The sequence below is a fragment of the Psammomys obesus genome, unplaced genomic scaffold (genome assembly GCF_907164565.1).
Source record: "Psammomys obesus unplaced genomic scaffold, mPsaObe1.curated_primary_1811, whole genome shotgun sequence".
Taxonomy (NCBI): Eukaryota; Metazoa; Chordata; class Mammalia; order Rodentia; family Muridae; genus Psammomys; species Psammomys obesus.
The window spans coordinates 58,527,246-58,543,768 of NW_026591086.1; the positions used below are offsets into that span (position 1 = coordinate 58,527,246).

At 53.1% G+C, this 16,523-nt stretch overlaps 1 protein-coding gene across 4 annotated transcripts in view; it reads left to right on the plus strand.

Moving 5' to 3' along the window:
• The window catches only part of Farp1 (FERM, ARH/RhoGEF and pleckstrin domain protein 1), a 192,855-nt gene that overhangs the window by 154,333 nt on the left and 21,999 nt on the right, over positions 1-16,523 (plus strand). For 3 of the 4 annotated variants that reach the window (XM_055609581.1, XM_055609582.1, XM_055609580.1), the window contains exons 11-15: positions 475-543; positions 2,674-2,749; positions 3,629-3,884; positions 15,344-15,531; positions 16,258-16,347. In XM_055609581.1, coding sequence (XP_055465556.1) covers positions 475-543; positions 2,674-2,749; positions 3,629-3,884; positions 15,344-15,531; positions 16,258-16,347 — 679 coding nt within the window. The remainder of the gene's footprint in view (positions 1-474; positions 544-2,673; positions 2,750-3,628; positions 3,885-15,343; positions 15,532-16,257; positions 16,348-16,523) is intronic. The other variant, XM_055609583.1, reaches the window with a different exon arrangement.

Below are 16,523 nucleotides of genomic sequence, written 5' to 3' on the forward strand. Positions count from 1 at the left end.
GTGGCTCCCATGTGAGTTTGTTTTTAATGGTTCTGAGGTAAACCCAGTGCCTTGTGCATCCCAGGCAAGGGCTTTGCCACTGAGCCAGGCTGTTTGTAAAAGCAAGTGTCCTTGCCTTAGGTGTTGTGCCACAGGTGGTCCACAGACCTGACCAACCTGGGTTTACATTTGCACTCACTTTTCAAACAATACTAACCTTGCACTGTGTGAGAAATACTGGTCTAGAATAGACAGAGAATTAAATGTCCCTGTCCTTACAGACTGCGTGGACTGGGCCCCTGGACAGCACCTCACAACCAACCATGGGTGTTCGGTGGGTTTGTTTGGCCATTTTGTCTGTTACATGTAAGGAAATCAGATGGACAGAAACCCCGAGGTTCTCTTGGGATCGCTTTGATTCTTACCTGGCTGAAGAGTGTTTAAACATGAGTGCCTCCATGTCTTGTCCCTTTACCTTCGTGGTTTTCCTTTCAGCGGTCGGACTCAGAAGCAAGTTCTTGACTACGTTAAAGAAGGAGGCCACAAGAAAGTGCAGTTTGAACGGTAAGCGGCTCTTTCGAGCCGGCTTCGTTCTCCCCAACAGTGCAAATACTGTTGCTTCCTCACCCAGCCTGGAGCGTTTCTGTCAACTATGCCCAACCTCAGCAAGCAGGGGCTTGGACAGGAACACCCTTGCCCCTGGGTACTCACTCAGGGTGAGATAAGACTGAGGGAGCTGGCAGAGGGCCGAGTGAGCCCCGGGCAGAAATGGCAGCACGTGGCAAGCCTGCAGTCCACAGGGAGCCTTACGGACTTGAGGAAGTGACCTGCAAGTGTTTCTGGTAACTACAGTTAGGTGAAGGTTGAGAGAGAGGCGCAGAACGGCTCACTGTTTGTGGCAGGTGCCCTTGGCTCGGTACTGGCCAGACTCCCATTGGAGCCCCTTGCTTCAACTGGCTCCGAGTGGTCTTTTACTCCCTGCTCACACATGGAGACCCTGACGCTCCGGCCCACTGAGTGGGTAGCACCCGTCCCCTAACTGGCCCACTAGCTCCAGAGCCTGTCGGCTCCGCTGGGTCTCACAGGGGAGAGCCCGAGTGAGGCAGGGGTGACGGGCAGGGAGGGAAATGGTGCCTGCACCCTCTCAGGTTCCCCGACTGTTGTTTTTAACCCTGTTCTGTTTTTCATGTTAGTGCACGAATACTTTGCCCAGCACAGGGGTACAGGCGGTCTTACAACTCAGCATTAGAGCTGCAGGCTGGTCTACACTGACCTGGACATCTGAAGAGCTGAAAAATCTGAACCTTCTGCGCTCTATCCTAACCCCTGTGTGCAAAATTCCACACTTGATCCCAGCCAAAAATGTACAAAGTTATAAAAATACATAAAATAGCCTCCAGTCTATTGTCCAAGGTCGATGGGAAAGAAAGGCCTTTCACATCAGGTCAGGATCCTGTCCCCAAGCTATCGCGCTGTGTCAGCCCAGCTCTCCCCAGGTCCAACTGTGTCTGTTCCCAAGCTTCAGGGTCGATCACTCCCAGCTGCTTTAGTATTTTGACGTCCTTAGTTTCGGAGTTTGTGTGCTGCTACAGTCGCTAACAGAAGTTGACAAAACCACCTTGGGTTACACCGTTTTGATTTCCCCCTCTGTTTCCAAAAGAAACTTTTAGATTTATGTTTCTTCTTGATTCAGTACTTATTCATTATTTTTTTACAATGCAATGGAGATTGCCCTGTGTTCAGGATTTTCATTTCTGTAAAAGTATGCTCCTGTCCTCTGTATCCATTGAGCATTGGAAACCGTTTGCTGTGGAGCTCTGAGACAGTGTAAGAACTTTTGACTCCTTGAGCTCAAGGGCGTTATGGTGTTCTGCCCTATTTATGTCACTCCCGTTGACAGATGTTGAGGTCATTGTGATGCCTCATTCTGATTTGGCCAAAATAAGTGTTATGAATCCCTCATGGTTTCTCATTTCCTATACCCAGAAATGTGACATGAGGAAGCTTTGCCTGTGTACCCAAGTCAGTAGCTTACCAGAAACAGCCCTGCCTCTGTCTCCAGAGATCATCATGCCATCATTTTCTTAGATAATTGGCAATCGGCATGGTGATGGGCATGCCGGAGGTGGTCTGCTCGTCTCCTAGATGTGAAGGAGCCTTTCCACGTGAAGAAAAGGGTGCACCCTGCAGTAATTGATGCCTTCTCAGGGGTTCAGTCCTTGAGAGTTTCTCTTGCATGGTCAGTGGATAGGGGACAAGGCCAAGGCCGGTGCTGCTGGCCTGGTGGCCCCTGCTCTAATTGTCCTTACAGAAGAGCCTTCTCCAAGGTTTACATTGTGTGAGAGTAGGATGGTCTGTGATCGTTACCCTGCCCTCTATCTGATCTAGAACATCTTGAACCACATGTACAAATTGATATTCACACCATTAGCCTTTGGTGCCCGGTGGCTACTTGGAGCTCGTGACTTCCCCGAGCCAGCAGGCAGTGCTCGGTCATCCAGCAGCTGGGACAGGATTCTCCAGAGAATCCCTGGACCGAGGGTGTTTGAAAAAGGAAATGTGTCTGTCACAGTCACAGAAGCAGCTTTGGGTACCTTCACAATTGAAGAAGGACCCAGTGCTTCGAACAGAAGGTGTTTGCTTCATTTGATCAAGGCTTTCCTGACTTCCGTCATCTTGTGTGATTTCCCTCAGAAAACACAGCAAACTCCACTCTGTTAGAAGCTTTGCTGCACAGCCCACAGCCGAGACCTCAGAGGCACCAAAACAGGTGAGTGCAAGCCTCAGACAGCCGCAGGCCTTTTCCCTGCTTCTTCATTCTGGGTTTGTCCACCATGCCTTCCAGCCCTGTCTTCTTTACTTCAGGGCACAGGCGGCCCTGAGCTGGCTTTGGGCTCTACACCGAACCTTTGCACAGCAAGCTGCTCTTTCATCTTTTAATCCTGAACCTCCTGAGTTTGGGGAGGCCACGTCTGCTCGGGCTGGTGGGGCTGGTGGGGCAGGTGCTGGTGTTAGCCCTGTGGGGAAGCCTTGCTGGCTGAGTCCCACAGGCTTGCACCGTGAGGCAGCGGACAGGCAACAGCAGGAAAAGTTTTCGCCCTTCCTCTTGGTATGGCAAGGGCTCGCTGACGCAGGGTCAGTGCCTCAGTATGTTTCCAGGATTTTCTCTCATTGGGACTAAGAATTTGTGTGAGGAAGGACATGAAGGTGTGTCTGTGACGCCCAGCACCAGCCCTTCACTGTCTCTTACGTGCAGTTGTCTGGCCTTCCTGGGGTCTTCATCACTTGGTCATCGCAGGCGTCTCTGCTGGCCCCTTGACCCTTGCTAGGGAAGCTGTGTGGACCGAAAAGCCATGTGCTGCGTAGACACCCTGGAGTCCCCACCTGAGATGAGAGGAAAGCGAAGTCAGTGTTCAGCTCAGGCGCTGGGGACACAGCCTGGTGGCTGGTGAAGGAACCTGTGGACCGGGAGTGTCTCACATCTTGCCTGAGCACACGGTTGCAGGCCTGGGGAGGCGAGCAGGGCCTCAAGGCGCCATTCCTTCCAGTGTCTGGAAGCCTAGGGAAGCACTCATAAACCCTGCTTCCTTGCTTCTTCTCTGCGCTCTGTAACTGTCTCCCTCTATCCCTGTCCTGCTCTCCCTCTCAGTCTCCACAGAGCACCAGCCTTACGTTTGGAGAAGGTGCCGAGTCTCCCGGTGGCCAGAGCTGCAAGCAAGCAAAGGAAACAAAAGTTTCTGCCTTGGAGTCGGGGTCACAGCAAAGCCCTGCTCTCGCCAAGAACCCCCCAGGGGGCAAAGCTGCAGACGGGACCACCTTGGTGCCGCCCGAGGAAGAGGAAGAGGAGGAGGGTGGCAAGGATGGCATCCAGCCAAGCAAACCTCAGCCCCCGCAGCCGAGCACAGGTCCAGCACCTCGGGCTGCGGGAGGCAGCAGCGCTTCCATTCCTTTCATTGACTGTAGTGACGTAGATAGTGAATACGACCTGCTCAGAGACCCAGGGTCCCAGTCCCAGACAAACGACAACTGGGAAGGTGATCTGACCAGTGGCGTTTATCTGCTCTCCAGGCCCAGGGCTTCCCCTCCCTCTCTGAAGTCCCCCCGGCCTCCTCCTGGAGAATTCCTCGATGATGATTCAGCAGATATCACATTTGATCTGAGTGGGAGCCCTGGGCTCCCAAGACATAGCTCCCTGATAGACGAAATGTTCAGGGCCTCCGCTGGCCACAGCCCCTTGGCCACCCCGCTGTCCCCCTGCAGCAGAAGCTCAAGCCCAAGTATGAGTTGGGACAGGACTGGGTCCCAAGGCTATGTTTCTGAAAATGGACACGACCCTAGGGAAAAGAGCAGGGGGGAAGGTGCGGTCCCAGAGCAGGGTCCTCCCTCTGAAAACTGCTCCCCCGTCCTGCAGAGGCCCTACTTGCGGAACCTTCCTAGTCGGTACAATAAGTCAGAGACAGATCCGCTCATCCTTAGCCAGGCAGCCCCCACTCCGGAGGCCGGGGACCGGCCTGACAGCCAGGAGGAGGAAGGGTTGCCCGTTCCTCGAGGTAGGATGCTAGCCAATGGTACCGGTCTCACAGGCCCCTCCTCAGAGTTGCCCCTCGTGCAGGCGGTGTGCCCTGGCAGTGGAGTGGGCCAGCTCGCACCTCTGCAAGGGACCGAGTCCACCAGCAGTGGGGCTGAATCGAGCGATTCGGAGCCTGCCGTGATGAGCCCTTCGAGGACATCCCTGGCATTTGGTCACCCGACAAGCCTGAGGTCCCCATCCGAGAGGAGGGGCCAGAGGGGCTCTCGCGGCCTGCGACTGAGTGAGGAGGAAGGGGAGGACGAGTGAGGACACGGGAGGCAGTACTCACAATCCAGGGCTGCCACAGAGAGCGTGTGTCCTAGCAACTTGTTCGTCTGTAGTAACATGTAGAGGAAGTGGGGCGTCTTTCTGGGTCATGCCTGACCTTTAAGGAACACGGACCTTCACACAGTGGCTGGCTCTTTGGGAAGCATGGGGCAGGGTATACAGCAAGTCTGACGAGTTACTGGAGGTTTGTTTTTCTGGTTGGAGGCAGTGAGACATGCCTTGTGAGGAGTCTGGTTGGGTGAGCAGCGTGTTATATTTATATGGTAATTTCCTGTGTGTTTGTGGCTGTGTGTGCAGAGTCCCTCCTGTTCGCTGAGGGCCTGACTGATGTGTCACTGAGATCATAAAGCGTTGCCTTTTACCTGTCTCCCCCTCTTTACAAGGGGGCCGTTCCGGGCCCTGTGAGGATGTGGACAAATCCGCGTCCAGGTGGAAGTTGATTGCCGAGATGGTCGGTAAAGTCATAGTCTAGAATAATGGGTGTTTTGCTGGGAAGAATCTGGGGTCTTCCTGGCTTCCTGTGAAATGCCGTAAAATTGTCCGAGCTCTGGAGTAGCCATTTTCCTGGGGTTGCTCAGATGGTTGGGGCTTGCTTTGCTGGGTCAGATCATGAGCTTTTCGTAGGAAGTGGCTGCTCTCGGAATCTCTTGGTGAACCAGCAATGCTCCTGAGTGGTAAGGTGGGAAACCAGTCCCCCCAGATGAGCCCTGCCGTCCGCAGCAGGTTAGCTGTTCCTGTGCCGCCTGACTGGCGTCAGCGAGCCTGTGCTCTGTCCCTGCCCTGGGTTTTACGTACGCTTGTGAACAGTGACCCACTGGGGTCACTTTCAAAGTCCTGGCAGCCTCTGCCTGCCACCCTGCCTCTACACTGTGTGTTCTGAACTGTGCCCTGGCATCCCTGAGCCATTGTCAAAACGAGCAGTGCCTGACTGTCACCCAGGAATTTGGGTCTGGTGGCCGGGTCCAGCCTGGGCTTCCCAGTGCCTCTGTGTGTGCAGACATGACGGCCGTGCCATGTAGAATCTGTGAGGATGTGGTGAGAGGTTAGCTGGAGAGCGAGGAACACACCACAAATGAAGTGCTTTTAAAAAATGCCTCCATTTGTATTTTTCAGTCTTTGCTACTTTTTAATCATAGAACAGAATTTTTAGATCCTCAGTAACTACACAATCCTGAAGAGTCGTAAAGCTGGCGCACCCTTGAGCTGGCAGGTCTCACGAGCCGCCTCCACGGCTTCGTCACAGGCAAGCTGGGCTTGCTCCGGAATGGGGGCTTGGCTCGTGCACCTCCAGAGTCTGAGCAGGAGCGCTGAGAGGCGAGTCCCGGGGTTCAGAAGGCGGCGTCCGGGCCTCTGCAAGCGCTCTCGCTGCTCCTTGATGAAGGGGGTGACGGGAGGATCAAAGCGGCTGGAGAGGGGTTGCAGGTGTTCATCCAGTAGTCTGCTCACACCCGCTCAGGTGACGTGTGCGGAGGGAAGGCCCCAAGCCTCAGGGACGGGGACAGTCTGTCACTGTGGGTGAGTGAGCTCTGCCCTGTGGACCTAGTTGAGTGACTTTGCTATAGCCACTGTCATGCCAAGGTGCTGCGACCATCCCCTCAGCCATTGACTTCACCCCTCTTCTCCTGTGATTCCTTGATGCCATGGGACCTTTCTGGCTCCACATTTTAATTTAGGAGACACCTGTCTGCATGTCTAATGAAAATTAGATGTGAAAATCTTCAAGACGAGACAGTTAAAAGCGAGCAGCTGCTCTTCGTGCGGGGTGTGTTGCAGTGTCACATGGTTTTGTACCTTCTGTCTGGTCCTGGAAAGGCGTCAGTTTGCTGCAGAAAGGCTTTGTCAGGTGGGAGGCCAGCAGAGTCAGGTCCAGTGTTTTCATTGTGATGAGGGTTTGATTAAAGGACCTTTCCTTGTTGCTGCGTCTATAGAAGCCTGTTCTACAGGAATGAGAGAGCCCTGTTAGCCTTGTAATCGACTGTACAGAACCAGCGCGCATGGCTCTGGAGAGGCACGCGTGTTGTTACAGTCATTCGCTTTTGCCTTTCCCTGCTGTGTGAGTTTGTCTCCCTGTGTCCAAGTACCTGACCCGTCCTTGTGTGCCCAGGCCTCTCACCAGTTCTCACTCATGCTGCAGTACAGAGGGTTTTCTCCTCGTTTGTTTTGTGACAGCCAAGCAGTTTGATTTCCTCTTCTTAGCTAGTATTTGCGAAGGCGACAGTCCCGGCAAATCAATAGTGTCTAAAAGGACTGGGGGCCGGTGTATTCCCACACCCCATTTCCTGTCCGTGAGAGTAGTCACTGTCCTTCTGGGAGCTTCTCTTCCACTCGTGGACATTCCAGAATGGTAGAGAATGCGCGTGCCTGAAGGGAGCCGAGTGCCAGGGCTGCCTTGGCGACGCTCTCCTCGCTGTCCTGTGCAAGCTCAGAAAGAGCCAAGGCCCTTCCAGAACCTCCCAGGCTCTGACCGTGGAGGCCTCAGGCCCAATCCGAAGCCCACCAAAGCCCCAATTGCAGACTTACAAAGGGCCTACATTTGTGTAAAGTTGAACTAAGGGGAGGAAGGCCAATGGTGGAGTTGGGGATGAAGAAAACGAAGAGGCTAGAGCCAGGTGGACCGTTGATTTCCAGAGGACATTCTTGAGGCCTTTCAGTCCCTCCACACGGCAGTGAACACGGTGCAGGGCTCAGGACTGAACAAGGAGCGTGGGCCCTTGGGCCCTGTCTGCTCACAACTGCTCTTTAGAATGGTCTCTAAAGGCCAGGGAAGGAGGGCAGCGAAGCACAGAGCTCAGGGCCTCTCACAGCTCTCCAGGGCCCTTCACGTCATGATGTTCGGGTGGATTTTACGCTGAAATATGTCTGCACCCTTTCGTGGTTCCCATGTTGATCTTTGTGACGAGCAAACTAAGCATGAAAAACGCGCTTAATGAGCTACAGAGCCTGAGAGAACGGCTCCAGCTTAGACGAGCATTTAATTAGAGGACATTTGTGGGCCAGATTCTTTCCTCCATGTGTGAATCATATTCAGGAATTTTTCACACATCTCTCTCCCCGCTCATGCTGTTTGGCCTGTCCTTAAAATGTGAGTAATAATGATTTTTTTTCCCCCCTGCTCAAGAACATCTTTGAAAATTTAAACCAAGTAATACTTTAAAAAAGAACAAAAAACGCCCAAAGAACAAAAATGCAGGTCAGTCCTCGGGTGCTCTGAGGGGAGCACTGGCCTGCAGTGCCCTAAAGTTAGGAATAAATTCAGATAGGAATCCTTTTTTGCAGTGGTAAAGTGACAGTAACTGGCTGCGTTTGTTTTCCTGTCTGGAGCCGCTGACCCTGTTCGTTTAATCAGCACCCCGCAGTTCTGGCGTCCCAGTGCGGCTTGCACCAGCCAGCTGTGGCCCTCAGTGGCAGACTCCAAGGTTAACTTCGACGTTGGCTGACCGTGCTTCTGTCTTGATCGCTTGGCTTTACTGGGGCCCTTTCCTCGGTTAGTTTGGAGTCCTCACTCACCCCCTATGGAAACTGTCTCCTGGCCCTCCCTCTCAGTGTGCAGCCTGCGCCTCCGAGCCTCCATGCTGCCTTCAGCACATTGCCTGCTCACGCCTGTTGTGTTGCTGAATCCTGCAATCAAGAGCTTTCAGAACAACCTCATGCTTAACCACTGCCTTTAAATCTGAAGCGTGGACTGAGCTCCCCGCTGGCCGAACCCAGCACACACAGCGGACAGACGTGGCTGGCAGCTCCTCTGAGCAGGGCTAACTAAAGTCGTTGACTGTGGTGACACTGAAGAGCTATTTCCTTGTTCCTCACTTCCTTCAGACAGGGAAATGAGCTCACCAGAGACCGTGAACACCAGGTACTGGCCATCAAAACCAAGGCCTGGCATTCAGGCCGATTTAGCACACATTTACCACCAGGTTTTGTTTGGCTTCTTTTAACTAAAGAAGTAATAACGAAAAGCATCACAATTCTGTGCTGTGCAGATGTGGAGGCAGCCCAGACCACAGGTCCTCCTGGCCTGGCTGCCTCCAGGTGCACAGAAAGCTGTGTGGCTCTTCCTTTAATAGCTAGAGAGACTTATGAGTGTGTTTCGTGACAGCAAGGGTGGAAAGCGTGTGTTTGCACGTCCACCATCTGTGGCAGGGATGGGACAGGTAGGTCTTTTGGAAAAGGCTCTTCAACAGCAGAAGGCCAGAGGTGAAACCTGTCGTGCAGGACCTGGTTTCTCTCCACAGAAAATGAAATACCTGCCGGAAACTAGGGGAGAGCTTAAAATCTCGAGTGCTCTCAAAGTAGCATAGGCTTCCCTTTGCTCAGGATGGCTAGGCCGAGCCTGGCTCCCAGCATGGCCTGGAGGGGCCTCCCTCCATCCTGTGGTCTCTGGTATTAGGTGGTTGCTTCCTGTGGAAGGCACTGCTTATATTTCACGCGGGCCCTGGGTCAGGCCAGCTGCTCTGCAGTGACGCTGTATGACAGCTGTTGACATGGGAAACCTGGCCTACAGTGGTTGGGATGGGGTTTGAAAGGCCAGCAAAGTAAAGTGAGGGCTGGTGGCAGCCTGCAGACAGGGGGCCTGGTACGCTGCAGCTTCCTGCTGGCACCAGGCTGGCTGGCTAGAGTTCTGAAGGGGGTAAAGAATGCCGAAGGCAGAGCACTCAGGCCAAGGCACTCCCAGAATCTGGGATGGGAGTGGGGCACACAGGGTCCAGGGAGGCTTGAGGCACCAAGGCCTCATGAGGCTGAACCCGGGTGGTCGGCCACCTCTGAAGTAGGGCACGGCAAAAGGGTTGCTTGGGAGTGTGTGGCAGAGTCTGACCAGCCTGTCATCACTCTGTCTCCTGCAGCTGTGCTCAGCTCTCACTCCCCCTGGTTTCTGCCGTCCTTTGTGAGAAGCCAGGCTCTGTTCCCTCTGCCTTGGCGTTACAGAAAGAGCACACCTAGCTCTTCCATTTCGAGGGTAAAGGCTCAGCCCTTGCTCTCACCTCTGCCTGCCCTGGAAGGTGCTGCCTAGCTCAGCAACCGAGCCTCACAAGCCTGGCCCATGTTTTTAGCACAGTGCCCTCCATTCTCTGCATGCATTTAATCCTCGAGGGAATATGTTGTATTAAGATTTTCTAATGCATTGAATTAATTCTCAAGAAGGAAAGGCTGGGGACTCCACTCCCCTTTTGTCACTTGTTTAATAACTGTAGGAAAGCAGTCTTCCCATTGTCTCACTGTACAGTGTTTTGTCAGCGTGTGCCTACGCAGGAGAAGAAGCTTTGTTTTCAACATCCTGTCTTGATTCTCAGAGCATGGCATCCCTTCTGTCCCTTGCATTGTTGGAGTGCTGTTTGATGTCCTTTCTTTAAAACAACCCACAATCTTGCTGAAATGCCAGTTTGTATCAGGAATGCCCACTTCTGGCAGAGCACAGCTGCCCTGCTCACTCAGTGGCACGTTGGCAGACAAAACAGTTCCTGAGGCACTGGCTTGTGCGGCCTCCTCTTCTCCAGGGGCCTTGGACCTTCCGAGGCTTGCTGTGGGGAGAGGCAGGCCCTGGGGAGAGATCAGGATCTCGGTGAAGGGGGACAGAGCGCATCCGTGCCGGCAGTTTACACTGGGAGCTCGTGGCTAACCTGCCTTTGTATTCTCCCTGGGAGTGAACCGCTTGCTGGAGGTTGGCTTTGTTGGAGGGCGTGGCGGGTGGGCTGTGCAGGAAGCCCCACGCCCACCTGCCTAGCCCTCACCAGCCTTCCCTTGGCAGGGAAGCGGGCTCCTTTCATTGGGCACCTACAGTGTGCTACAGATGCTGTCTGCTCCACGGCTGCACTGTGGTCCAGCGTGGAGCCTCGCAAGGCATGGCTTCCTGTCCCCGGAGGACCTCGCCCTCTCTGATAACCATGGGTGTGGTGACTCAGCATGGAAGGCCAATCTCATGTGGGATGTTTGCATGGACTTACTAACTCAGGCTTTTAACCCTGGTCCTAAAAGGCATCTTCCTGTAAAGAAAGGAACAAACCCCCTATCCGATGTCATTGTCCCTTCCGCCAATGGCTGAAGGTATGCATTTTTTTTGCCCTGGTTCGAGGCCTTGTGTTTCTCATCCCAGACAGTGCCGCCAAGTTCAGCAGCCCCTGCCTTCTCTCTGCCCTCTAAGAGCAGCCTTGTGGCCACCCAGCCTGAGTGACATTTCTCCACGTCTGCAAGTCTGGCGTCACTGTGTGCTGTTGCTTTCTCAGTGGTGTGATGTGAAGGGTATGCTTAGCTGCTTGGTGAGCGTTTCGTAGAGGACACTGGGTTTGGGAGGCACAGGAAACTTACCCCGCCGTGTAAGGAGGAGACCGTCTCTAACACTGGTAAACTGGGGCTTTTCCAGCTGGGAACCTTGTCACTCCAGTCGGGTACTGCCAGCTGTTGTCATGGCGTCCGTTGGGCAGGGACCCGGCTTCACCAGCTGAGTGTGCTGGCGGTCGCCTTGGCTCTTAGCCCTCAGAACACAGTCTGCGGTGAGGTTTCCTGACTGTCAGTGAGAGGTTTCAAACAAGCGCTGGATTCTGTCTTTCCTGCGTGGAGCGTACTGTGGGTACACCCATGAAATCTGTACTTTAGAGCCAGGTAACGAGATAGGATCCTACCAGTCTAGAAACATGGAGAGGAGTAATTTTATCTGGGGAATAGTGAAGAGATTTTGAAAGTAGAAATTATCAGCACCATCCATGTTCTCATTTTCAGTATTTAACAAATAATGAGTTGTTTTTTTTAATTGTCAGATTTTCTACTACTCTTTTACAGGAAAAAAAAACACACAAAACGTCTATCAAGTTAAAAATTAGACGTTAATCAGCTTATTGACCAATTTACAAAATAGGACAAATCCAGAAGTAATTAAAATGCCATTTTTAATATCCTGAGAAATAGACTGGATTTCTCTCTCTCTTTCCAGAAGTAGGTAGTTTGTTTACAGGGCTTTGGCAGAGGCTGAAGAGCTGGGTGAAGGAGGAAGCTTGGGCAGGTCCTCAGGAGAGGCAGGAAGCTGGCTGGCTTCTAGAGCCCCGCTTTCCCAAAGCTGCTTCATCTTCTCTGATGAAGAGCCTGTCCTTAGACCCTGAGCACAGCCTCCTGGGGGCCAGGAGAGAATTACGAGTTCATTCTAAATGAAAACGATGAAGCTATAAAGGCATGCTCTGGGCTGGATGATGGATGGAAATCGTGACTACAGCAGGCTAATTTGAAGTCCCATAATTATTTGTGGGACAATGAAGTGTCCACTTAAGGAGATTTGAAAAGGCAATTGCAGAACTTCCTGACCTTACAGCAGTGTTGGCTGAGCTATTGCTGGTCCCTGAGGTGGACATAAACTCATCCTTCTTCATACAGATTAGCAGAAGAGGAAAGGAAACCATTGGAGCGAGGCAAAGGGAGGGGAGAGCCACTAAGCAAGTGCCTGAGAAAATGCAGGTGACTGTTGAGAGTAGGGAAAGTATTCTTTTAAAGCCATTCAAAACTTCCAGAGGCTGAGCGAGCAGTTCATCTTTCCCATGATGTTAAATTTCTCCATACCTCCTGCCTTAATGCCCAGGTGCTTCCTTAGAGGGTCTCATGGAATTAGTTACCTATAGCTCCTGGTGGGCAGATTTGTTATCAGAAAAAAAGTGATTTAAAAAAACAAACAAACAAACAAAACAGCCCAGTTCAGTCCTTCTGCAGAGTGAGGCAGAGGTGGCCGGTGGTTCTGTCTCTGTTGCTGCCACCTGCAGCTGTGCCTTCAGAGCAGACAGCAGGCTCACCAAGCTGCGCGTGGTCTCCCCTCCGGAGACTCGGACATAGCCGATTCTGGGTCGTCATACTAACTCTAAAGAGCCTTAGACACACCCTTCGCCCTGCCAGGCTGGGCAGCAGTTTGTGCAGAGGCTTGTCAACACCCTGACACCCGCAGTCAGAGGGAGAATGTTGTTGCTCACCAAGCTGCCGAGACCCCCTGGCTGCTCGTGTCGGCATGTTTCAGCTGATTGCTCGGTGACGCACAGTGACTTCATTTGGGTGCTGTGCTACCTGCCAAGTTTCAAAGCCCCAGGTGGTCTGTCCTGACAGGGAGGAGGAACCTTGTCCCCACAGGCCCAGCCTCAGAAACTTGGGCTGTCTCCTTCCTTAGTCTTGCTGATGGATTCTTAGACCAAAGTGTTGGTGTGTGTCCACATCCTGGTGGACAGTTTGCACACTGAGCACCCTTCTTTCATGAGTAGACACGAGAGCCTCTTGGAAAAAGAAAATTAACCACTGAATCTCAGTTATCCCTGTGTGCATATTACACCTACAAAATAGACAATCAGACCTGGCTAGGCTGCTTGTGGAGAAGCCCTGGGGCTGACTTCACAGGAGAGCCCCAGAACCCCATGGGCCGACCCTGTGGGCTGACCTCGTGGGAGAACCCCAGAACCCCGAGGGCCAACCTGAGCTGTCACCAACGTTACGTGTGCTCTGAATGACCAGGGCAGGCACATTTAGCCTTTCGTTATCTTTCTCCAAGGTAGTCCAGACGAATTCTTCCAAATCTGGCCACCTCTCCTTTAAAAGGTGTCAGGGATCCCTTCTCCAAGAACCGCTCTGTTGCTCAGGCTTCCGGCCTGCTTGCCCTGCCAAAAGCCAGCATTCCCCGGGGCAGGGGGCGGTGTCCTTCAGCCCGGGCCCTACTGTCACCTGTTGCGTGTGGCTGTCTGAATGTGTGCCCTTACTCTCCTCGAGTGGCAGCTTGCTCTCTGTCGCAGGAAGCTGCTGGTAACCATCTCCTCAAAGCCCACCCCACCTGATGCTAGCTTTCTAACCACTTTTTTTCCTTGGCTCCAACTCTCTCAGTGAGGTGAATGCTTTTTCTGTGCCACGTCCCTGCAGTCCCAAGGCCCAGCATGCTGTCACTTATAACCGGTCCACCTGATCTCAGGAGAGCTAACGGTAAGCCCCGTGCTTGGCTAGATGATTAGCAGACAAATCAAAGTGACTCTCAACCTAGCAACTCACAAATGCATGGAATGTTTTAATCTTGACACAAACTGCCAGAATTTTCTCTTTTCTAACTTCTATTTGTAGTGATAACATTTTTCTGTGATTTTTTTTTTAAGAGAATAGTGTAGTGTCTTGAAACAATTGCAATTCCAGTATGTCACTATTTCTATATATCAAGTTTCATTCTTTCCTGCTCATTGTATTCAGTTGTGCACTAGTGTCAATAAAATTGACATTTGTGAAGCGACTTCTGGCCTTTTTCTCCGGGATGTGTGGGGTCCTGTGGGTGATGGGCCTCCAGCTGACACCAGGACTTCAGTGTGAGAATGTTTTTATGTTCGGGCTTCCCAGAGCTTTCCCCCACCTTCTAATCCTGTCTTCCGGGGACTGCTGGACTGAGCAGCTGTCTGGCAGGGCAGCACTTCTTGTTTTCTGGGCTCGATGGCCCTCGCCCCTGTGCTGGCGATGAGCAGCCTGGTTGCAGAGGGGCTGGTGGTGATCTCGTGATTTGTACCTGCCGGGCTAGAGCCACTGTCCCTACTTTCGCCCCCTCTCGGCTGCTGTGTCTTGTACTTCCAAAACACAGATGCACACCTGAAGGTGGAGAAAACAGGTGTCAGGGCCATGAGGAATCTTCCAGGAAACCGTCTCCCTGTCCCAGGAGATCGTAGCGAAGTTCTGGGTGGCCAGGAGCAGCCAGGCAGGGTGACCTCGGGGCAGGCCCTGGCCTCCCGCCCTCACAGCCGAGTCTGCTCACCCAGCATTCACTCTGCATCTGTAGTAGGTGTGAACACAGCTTACAAGTGTGTTTTGAAACTCACGTAGTCTTGATGGGGGAAGCAGATACTCGCAAACCAAGCCGGCAGAGGCGTCCCCCGTCTGACGTCTCCTGGCCAGCAGTAGTAGGTAACCTGCGTTTTCCTGTGTTTGCTGTGGTGTCCTTTCCAGAAGACTGACTTACAGCCTGTCACTTCTGTCACGAGGGGCACTGTCATAATGGGATCCTCCGGCTTGCACTTTTGAACATTACACATTGCGTGTGATGCTAGTGTTTCTGTCCCATACAGTGGCTGACGTGGAGCGGCGCCAGCAGGTACACGGAGCTCGCTTCTGTTCTCTGTAGAGTGGGTTAGCTGCCTGGCCTGTTAGCGTGACAGTCCTGAGCACGCCACGCTTCCACGCCTGTTAGCCTAGTTCTAGTCCTCCTGTCCCTGCGAGTAGCAGCCGTGTCCTCCGGAGCAGTGTGTAGAAGCAGAGGCGGTAGAGATAGAATTAGGGTTGTGCTACGCTTGTTCCCTTACGTGTTAGCTGCACAGGGCTCTGTCTGGTTGTTCACTGGCGCCTAGCTGCCGGAGGGGCGATGTTGGGGTGTCCTCAGTGAGGCCCTGCGGTGTGGAGGGTGGGAGTTAGGGACCGGAGGGTCAGCCCTGCCCGTGTCTTGGAGACTGGCAGAAGGGAGAGTTGGGGAGAGCGCTCCCACCACAGAAGAATTACTTTTTTCTTTTAAAACTTCTCATCCCCAAACAGGCTCCCTGACTGGTAGCCCTCACCTTTCAGAGCTGTCCATCACCTCGCAGGGAGGAGCTGCCCCGGCCCACGTGACCCTGTCTCCCAACCTGAGCCCTGACACCAAGCAGGCCTCTCCCCTGATGAGCCCACTCCTCAACGAGCAAGCGTGCCCCCGAACGGACGACGAGGAAGACGGCCGGCGAAAGGTGAAGTGAAGGGCGCGCTGTGAAACATGCCCGCTTTAAGTGTGCTAGCTGTCACAGGGCACGTGCTAGGCGATTTCGTAGCCTTGTGTTCAACACCAGAACCCCTAATTCCCCATCTCCTCACAGCCAGCCAGGCTGCTCACTGTTTGTCCCCTTCTGACAGTCACCTGCCGTCACGCCCTTAAGGTCCATCCACGTCACCCGTGCAGTGCGTGGACCACGCCTCTGTCGAGTGGCTGTAGGCCATGTCCCCGGGCAGTGGACCACACGCCTGCTGAGGCTCCCTTTAGCTCGTTGGCACTGGAGCCGCCATCCCAAACCAGCTCTGCCAGCAGTGGCCCGGGTTTCAGGATGCTGGCTGCTGGTCCTGTCTCCTTGAAGAGTCTGTAATCTTGCTCAATAAGTTAGAGTCCTCAGCTGGTGGTGATACTTCTATCAGAAGCCATTCTTCTAGCCTCCTCCTCTCCTCCCCTCCCCTTCCCTTCCTCTTGCCTCCCCTCTCTCTTTTTTCTCTTACTAACACACACACACACACTCAAACACTCACTCACTCACACACACACACACACACACACAGAGGAAATAAGCTTATTTAGACTTGATGCCAGCTAACGGAGGGGTGTAGGGTTAGCTCCCCAGCAGTGAACCCGTCCCGTGACCGGGCATTCTCAGCGTCTCCGCTCAGACGTGATGTGATTGCCATGTGTTGTTCTGTGGATTTTGCAGAGATTCCCAGCCGACAAGGCATACTTCATTGCTAAGGAGGTCTCCACCACTGAGCGGACATACCTGAAGGATCTTGAAGTCATTGCCTCGGTGCGTGCAGCTTCTCCGCGACTCACACCTCGGCTGCTGCTGGCAAGGCAGGGCTGCTACCTGTCAGGCTCCCTGACTTTAGCTGCAGGCATTATAGACCCTGATCCCTGGTTATGGCAATCGGTGTCAATGGGATATTTAATTCTCTGTTTTTTTTTTAAAAAAAAAAAATGTGA